The sequence below is a fragment of the Saimiri boliviensis genome, chromosome 2, assembly GCF_048565385.1.
Source record: "Saimiri boliviensis isolate mSaiBol1 chromosome 2, mSaiBol1.pri, whole genome shotgun sequence".
Taxonomy (NCBI): domain Eukaryota; kingdom Metazoa; phylum Chordata; class Mammalia; order Primates; family Cebidae; genus Saimiri; species Saimiri boliviensis.
Genome location: NC_133450.1, coordinates 138,742,242 through 138,750,195, shown reverse-complemented (window position 1 = coordinate 138,750,195; position 7,954 = coordinate 138,742,242). Strand labels below are relative to the sequence as shown.

The following is a 7,954-nucleotide window of genomic DNA, read 5'->3' as shown; positions in this document are numbered from 1 at the left end:
GGATTCACCGCATATCTGCGGGGCGTCGGTGGGGGAGATTTATTGCCATGCCAGATGTATGCGTGTGAAATACATCATTCCTCCCACACGGCCTCATAAATCCAAAAGGGTCAGCCATAAATGGGAAAAAATAAAAAATCACAGACTAATTCGTTCACAAGACTAGAAGGGAATCAATGCGAAAGCCGTAGCTTGGCTCAAAGTTTGTTCTGAAATGGTGAGCACGGAGCAGGAACACGTTCCCCACTGGATCCAAATCTCCCCGCGTGCTCGGGTGGGCTGGGCTGGGGAGCATCCACGCAAAATCAGGTGCATGGCCTGAGCTGGGTCCCCATGCACGCACTGAATGGGGGCCCTGACACAAGCTGGCTGTGGTGAAGGCACCTGGGGCTGAGCGGCTGCCCTGGGACTGGGAGAGGCAGGCAGGGCCCAGCTGCTGCCCGGCAAGGGATGTCTGGACGGGGGCTCCTGCCTCGAAGCAGGGGGCCCAAAGGGGATTTAGGAGGCTTGGGGTCTCTCGCAGAGCTCTGGGGTAGAGGGCCCTGGTAGCTCCATGTGTCCTGTGACCTGGTGCCTTGGGCTTTGCCAGACTAGCTTTGTGATGCCTCCCACTCAGACTGCATTCATGAAGCCTGGAGTGCGCTCCTGTCTTAAAGTGGAGGCAGCCTGAGGCCCTGGACCAGAGAAGCCACATCTTGGAGGGATCAGTGCTGGGACATAGATGTCCCTAAGGCCAACATGCTGCTCATCAACTCCCCATTCAAGAAGAGACACTCACATTCAAAAGCGTCCCTGAGAAATTACAGGGGTCCCAGCAAATCCCCTGGAAGCAAAGAAAAGTGCATGACACGAAGAGAAATTGGACGTCCTGGCCTTCCAGGTACAGCGAGTCCTGAACGCGCTCAGGAAGAGACCTTGGGCCACTGATCCCCAGAGGACAAGCCTGGTTCGGGCTGCAGGGGAAATGGCCTTGGGCCCTTGAGCTGCCTCTGCCTCTGGTCCGTTCAGCTCACGTGTGAGACACCCATGCCAGTCCCCCCAGCTACACAGCATCTGCCAGCAGTTGGGGGGGCGTGTATGGCGGGGGGCGCCTCCAAAGTCAAAGCAGGCAGATTCCCCCAACTGTCTTCTAAGAGGGGTCAGGGGTGCGAGTCAGCACCAGCTGGGTCCACCCCAGCTCCTCTTTGCCCCGAATGCTCTCTCTTCCTCTCTTGTCCTTCACGGATCTCCATGACCCGCCTCCTGGCAAAGGTGCTGCTCCGCCCATCCCCACTCCGGCTCTAGACAACTCTGACTGTTCTCGCCTCTGGGCTGCAATGCCTTTTCTGGGACGCCTCTTCATGGCTTTGATGTGACGAAGTGGGTGTGCAGCCTGGGCCCGGCTTCAGGTGACCGTCCGCACAGTCAGCTGCCCACCGGTCCACCCTGGGAGGGTCCAGGCCTCCAGGTTCCCACGTGCGCACGCGTGTGCCACACACAGCTCACAACCACCTTAAAGACGCCTGTGCATCTCTGTATTTCCAGAAAACACTCCCTAGGGGCTCCCCTGGGGGGCCAGTGTGGAGAGAGCTGCTAAGGACTCGAGTAGGACCCTCCTGGTGAGCTTCGTGGAGACCAAGTCCACCACCTGGTCTCTCGCCCCACCTGGGAGATGGGCAGGGCAGCCTGAACCTGTCTCTAGGAGCGGCTCTCTGCCTAGTGAGCCCTTGGGCCCAAGCAAGTCCTCTAGCTGACAGCTCAGGCCTCCCTCAATGTCCTCGCCAGCAGCTAAAGGGACCCAGCCTGTCCTTGGGCGGCCAAGGGCACTTGGCCTGGGGGAGAGGCTGCTGGAACTGCTGGCTGGGGGAACGGCATGGCTGCCTGTGTGGGTGTGGCTGCCTTCCTGCTCTTACCCAGCATTTCTTTGGGGTCTCGGCCCCTGGTGAGGGTCTCTGCCAAGCAGGCTTGGCTGCCCAGGGACCCCACAGCAGATGAAGCAGTGTCTAGGAGCTCATCCAGACCCACAGAGAGCTGCCCCGACCCTCCCCGGCTCCCTGCACACCCAAAGCTCTGCACTCCCTCCCAGGGCTCTCCCCGACTGCCAGAGACATCCTCATCAGCCCAGAACCCTGTGTCCAAAGCAGGATTCTGCTCCCCCGAGGAACTGAGGAGCATCACGTCTGTGTCGCCAGTGGCCAGCAGCCCTGACAGACCCTCCCTGGCCACAGAGGCCACTCTGGATGGAGCTGTGGGCTGCACTGGTGGCTCTGGGAGCCCTCCAGGGCCTCTGCCTGACCCTGCGCTCGAGGAAGACCCTGGCCAGCTGACAGGTTCAGGCCACTGGCTGCCTCCGGCCTCATCCTCTGCTACAGAACTAGACCTTCCCAACTGGTCCTCAAGGCTTCCACCTGGTCTAGCTGCTCCTGGGCAGAGCCCCAACTTCTGGGGTGCCTCGGACTCCTGGGGCCCGGGGAACAGGGCCTCCAGCAGACTCTCCTCAGACAAGGAGGATAAGTCCTGGGTGGTGACAGCCGTGTCCTCCCCAAGGGGCCCCAGGGGCGGGGAAGGGAAGGTATCCGAGCCTGGGGTAGTAGTGTCTTCGGCGTCACTCTGTGCGTGGGGGGTGGGAAGGGGTGGGGGCAGCGGGGCCTCCCTATGGATGGAGGACGGGAGGTCGGCACTGCCGTAGGACAGCACCTCGTCCACGGGAGACCGGATCTCAGTCAGGATGCCGCGGGCAAGTCGGGGACAGGCTTCTTCCAGGACAGCGGGGGCTCCGTTCCCGCCAGGCCCAGGTGCCCGGCTCTCAGCTGCTGGGGGTGCCAGCCTGCCAGGGTCCCCAGGAGGAGCCTGCAGGGTCACCAAGGTCTTGGGCTCTGGCGTGAGGTGCAGGGGTTTGCTCTTGGTGGACAGACTGGAAGTCTCTCCTCCTCTGCCCAAATCCGCCCCTTCCCCCTCAGAGGTCCCCAAAGGAAAGGCCGGCAGTGAGTCTGAGTCACCAGGGGAAGGGATTTGGGGTGGGAACACCACACGGGCAGCCTCCGGGGGTGCCTGCTGAGCTTCTCCTGTGTCCGCCACCCCTGTCAGGCTCTTGCCGGTCCCAGAAGCTTCCTGCACCTTCCAGGGCTGTGTGGAGGGAAGAGCCATCTGGGGCTCCATGCCGCTTTTGGGGTCTGATGAGCCACCTGCAGGCAGGAAGCTCACTGAGGCCAGGTCGGCATCGGGACACGGTTCCAGCAGGTCCTCCTCGCTGTCCTTGCCCCAGACTTTGCTGGAGGCCTCTGACAGTTCTGACCCTGACCTTGGAGAGGGGACATCTGGGAAAGGCAGCAGCTGGCCCACCTCCGGGTGTTGCTCAGGCTCTGAATCTCCTGCCATGGCCGTGTCCACGAAGCAGCCCTGCAGGGGTCGGGCCCGACTGCCTCGAGGCCTCTGCCAGGTCAGCAGTCCTCCACCCCCAGGAATGCTGCCGGGCCAAAGCTCACCCCGGTCTGTCGCCCAGGACAAAGGCGACCCAGCTTCCTCCAAGGAGCGTTGGGGAGAGAGCTCCCCAGGCCAGCTGATACCTTCCTCTGGGGAGTCTTCAGCTTCCAAACCTGTCTCCCCAGGTGATGTGTCCTGTGAAAGAGAGCTGGAGCTGTCAGAAAGCTGGATCAAGGTGGCCGCTGCTTTCTGGAACTCCCAGAGAAAGGGACAGGACAGGTGCCTCACAGAGGCTGCTGGGGAGGTGTAGGATGACTCTGTGGCTTCTTCTGAAGGCCCACGGCAGGTTCCGGAAGCAGATTCAGAGCCCGGTGCCCAGGAGGAGAAGGCGGGGAGCAGGGGACTGCCTGGGAGCAGGATGGGGGGCGCCGCCTCCTCAGGAGCCACAGGAGCTGCCAAGAGAGGGGACGATCAGCGGTTGTCACCCTCTGCACCCTGGACCCCCCACATATCCCACGACCCCCAAAGCCAGGAGATCAGAACAGAAAACACCCTGTTTTCACCAAGGTGAAACAGGAAAAGCTACTAAGGGTGCCAGTGTGTTCGACCCTTTCGATTCCAACACAGTGGTTCACCACGCCCACCCCCACCCCCACCCACATGCAATGAGTCATGTCCAGGGGCCTTGCCGAGCCTCCGGGACCCAGCCTTGCAGCACCGCAGAGGTGGTTCAAGGACTAACTGGTTGACTTTGCCTAGTTTTGTTTTCATTAGTGATGTGGGTGGATCCCGACAGAGGACCCCTGGTTGTCATTCACCTCCCCTGACACTCCGTGATGGGGAGGTGCGTGGGCGAGCCCCCAGCTGGGCAGTGGGGAAGGCAGGGGCTGCGTGCTGTGGGGAGAAGCCGGCTCTGACATAGAAATGGCCTTGGGGAACCCTTAGTGGGGACTCAATGGCTGAGGGAGGGGTTGGGGATCGAGGTATCACCTGGGGAGACAGCTGCCTGGGCAGCTTCCAGCCTGACGGAGATGCCGGGGACCTCCCGCTGACAGGCCTCTGTCCTGCAAGCACATTCGTGGAGAACCATGGGGGATCCTCGTCCTCCCAGCCCCTTCCCCAGGCCCCACTGTCAGGGACCCTGCCAGGCTCAGTCCACACCCCACACTCGAAAAACACCCCAGCCGTCCTCTGCCACCACCTGAGGTGACCCTGAGCGCAAGGGCCCGGGGGCTTATCTTTGGGGGTATCCAGTCTCAGAACCACCGGATCAGGTGGCAGAGAGGGGTGGGGCTGCCACTCCCAGGGGTTTCCAGGGCCCCTCTGCTGACCTCAGGCCGATTCATGGGTGATATCTTTATTTCCAAAAGTGGGTCAGACCCAGGAGGGCTCAGGGTGAGTGCACAGCTGTGCCCCGGCAGCACAGGGGTGCCAGGAGAGAGTGAGGCCCCACAGCAGGAGGACAGGCAGTGCTGGCCGAACCTATCTCTGTGCCTCAGGCTCCACCCCTGCCCCAGGTCCCACCAGCTCCAGGGACCCCAGCCCCACACCTCTGCTCCCCCGATCGCCAGCTCTCGGTTTCCTGGGACTCCTCCACGGGGCTCTCAGCAAAATCCTGAGCCAGTTCCCAGCCTTCTTGGCTCATGCTGCCCTCAGCCACCTGCTGGAGATACGTAGGAGAAATGACACAGTCGGGTGTGGCCTCTGTCTCTGTCCACCTCCCTCGCAGCTGGATGCAGCCCCTGGATGCAGCTTCCAGCAACCACGAGTGGTTAAGGAACAAAGACCACCGTGAAGGAGGGCCATGGAGACCCCCACTCGTCAGATCCCCCCCACCCTCAGTGGGTCCTGCCGCCATAAAAAGAAGTCTGTTTTTCTGCACAGGTGTTGAGTCTTAGGGTGAGCCCAGAGGAGCGGCAAACCTCAGCACTGAAGGTAGCTGCCAGGAAGGGCCCTGAGGCACTCATGAGACGGATTAGGAGACCCCCAGGGCCACAGCAAGGCGGACCCCACTCAGCCCACAGGAAGCGCACGGCCACACCCGACTCACACTGGCTTCCTGGGGGCCACAAGGACCCTCTCTGTCCCCGGAGCGACGGCTGCATTCCCTGAAGCTCTCCCCATGGCTGTCTGTCGGAGCCAGGGGCTTCCCTGCTAAGGAAGGGCTGGGCTTGGTCTGAGGGTCTCCTGCAGGCCAAAGGGACTGTCAGCACTGGTGGGGACAGAAGCAGGGGGCAGATGGAGCAGCTCCCAGGAATTCCAAAGCCACATGAAAACAAATCTTAAAATCCACAGTGGACGCCCACCTTTCTGCAGGACTTGGTTGGTATGAGGGTGAAACTGACACGGTAGTTTGCTCCTAAAATGACCCTGTCATTGGATGATCAATGATCTGAAGTCCCAGCCAACAGTTTATAGAGAAAAGTCGTTTTGAAGTTAGGGGCCTCTTTCCCTCCCTGGGGGAAACCCTTTGCCAGAGCTTGTCCTTCCTCCTCGGTGCCATTCAAAGAGACTCTGATTCGAGGCAGGGGTGGCGCAGAGGGCTGTGGGGACAGGCCTCGGACACACCAAGGTCACCAGTGCATGGCTGGGGGATCGCAAAGGGGGAAAATGGGGCAGGTGGGGCTGCAGCAGAGCCTTCCCCAGGAGCACTGGGCCTTCCCCGCATTTCACCTCCGTCTCTCTAGATTTTCGTTCTGTGCTGGGCCTCGGCAGGGTCAGGGGACTCTGAGGGCCAAGGCCACCTGGCTGAGGGACCCAGAGCTGTGAGGCTAAAGCAGAAGGGGGTGGAAGTTTCATCAATGGGAACACCTGCCCTCTTGCCCATGGCCCTGAGCTACCCCAATGACACGATGGGGCCCCTGTGAGTGCAGTCTTCCGATCAGAGAGCGGCCGGCACTCCAGCCAGGCAGACCCAGGGCAAGCCCCAGACCACCTGAGAACATAGCTCAGGCTGCAGGGTGGGCACAATGAGCAAGTGAATCCAGAGGCCACGAGCACCCATGGTGGCTGCAGGTGCCTGGCTGGTGCCCAGAATGGTGAGAGCTGGTTCACGTGGCCATGTGGTGAGGGAGGCTTCAGGCTGAGCAAGCTTCACGGTGGCTGCAGAAGCCTGAACTGCAGCATGCCGGGGAGCGAGGCGGGACACGGGGGAGGCCTCCAAGGAACAAGCTCTGTATTCACTCCGCCTCCCAGCGCCACTGACCTCTCTAGGGCCCTCCCCACTGCTGGCCACGCTCTCCTGGGCAACCCACAAGTGTTTCTAACCTTTTCCCATCTCAACCTGTCTGTCCTGAGGTTTGCTCTCCCTGGCCCCGACTGCAGGGAACCCCCAGTCTGGCAGACCCTCAGGTATGAATGGTCTCCCTGCTTCCAAGGGTGGACACTGAGTGGGGGCCATCTGAATTTGGCACCCGAGGCTGGTCAGGGAGCTCCAAGGTGGTATCGCAGGCCGCGAGACCCCCCACTGTACAGCCGGTGGCTACCAGGGCTCCCCCACGCCGTGAGCGCATCTCCTCCCGCCCGGCCTGCAAATGGGGGACGTGGCTCTCCGGGAGGCCCCGGGCCAAGTGTAAGGTTCAGAAAAGAAAAATGTCATCGGTGCAAAGACCTCTATACACAGAAGACGCTCGGGCAGTGCTGGCTTCCAAATGCTTAAAAATCTGCCCCAGATTAATGAAGTCGCAGCTGAAACAACCCCAGCCAGTTACGACTTTTAATTTCCCCAGAAAAGCCACTGCATCACCTCCGGTAGGAGATGGAGCCAGCCACTCTTCTTGCCGTGAAGGGGTCCAAGGCCAGGGTGGCAGGCCACCAGGGCCGGTCTTGTTCGCTTTTCGTCCTTGTCCGGCGGCTGAGCTCCAGCCTCAGACGGGATCCGCCAGAAGTGGGGAGAGCGTCCGGTGCTCCAGAGGCCCTCATGCTGATTCCAGGGTGCTTACCTGGCGGCGGCTCCTTCGCCTCCCACGGCCTGCGCTGAGCTGTGGGAAGGCACCCCTCCGCCTCCTCGGCCTCCATGGTGAGACAGGGGTGTGGACGTGGCACAGGGCCCTGGGGGGAGGACACCAAGGGCCAGGGATGAACAGAGATGTTTGGGGACAGATGGGGACAGACTGGGGTTCATGGGACCGACAAGGGCGGACAGGGACAGATGAGGTCGGATAGGGACCCACTGCAGGAACCAAGGACGGGACATGGGAACCAAGGGTCCCCAACCAAGATCAAGTCGCAGGTTGGCAGAATGGTCGGGGGGTGGGGGTTGGTCCCTGAAACAGGCGGTGCTGAGGAAAGGACTTCCAGGGATTGCACGTACGGGAAAGGCTGGGCCCAGCTGCCATCTGTCAGGGGGGCTCTCGTGTTGCAGACCCGACAGAGGGACCCGAGGCTGCTCCCCAGGTTCTGAAAGACACAGTCCCGGGAATCACCAGCAGTGATCACTGACTGAGGCCAGGAAGGGAAGGGATGAGTCGGGGGCAAATGAACTGTCAGGTGGGGGCTGCCTGTGTGGGGAGTGGGGAGGGTGTCGCCACAGGCTGTCCTGTTCCAGGCAGGA

The 7,954-nt window shown here is 61.5% G+C and overlaps 1 protein-coding gene across 2 annotated transcripts in view; it reads right to left on the bottom strand.

Moving 5' to 3' along the window:
* Nucleotides 1-833: 833 nt before the first annotated feature.
* CCDC187 (coiled-coil domain containing 187) overlaps nucleotides 834-7,954 on the bottom strand; it is a 54,722-nt gene continuing 47,601 nt past the window's right edge. The window contains exons 20-26 of one of the 2 annotated variants that reach the window (XM_074394508.1): nucleotides 7,715-7,800; nucleotides 7,344-7,452; nucleotides 5,453-5,589; nucleotides 4,953-5,065; nucleotides 4,393-4,466; nucleotides 3,691-3,854; nucleotides 834-3,597 (exon numbers count right to left, since the gene is read on the bottom strand). In XM_074394508.1, coding sequence (XP_074250609.1) covers nucleotides 1,768-3,597; nucleotides 3,691-3,854; nucleotides 4,393-4,466; nucleotides 4,953-5,065; nucleotides 5,453-5,589; nucleotides 7,344-7,452; nucleotides 7,715-7,800 — 2,513 coding nt within the window. In that variant the 3' untranslated portion in view covers nucleotides 834-1,767. Of the gene's footprint in view, nucleotides 3,855-4,392; nucleotides 4,467-4,952; nucleotides 5,066-5,452; nucleotides 5,590-7,343; nucleotides 7,453-7,714; nucleotides 7,801-7,954 lie in introns of both variants that reach the window. The other variant, XM_039461515.2, reaches the window with a different exon arrangement.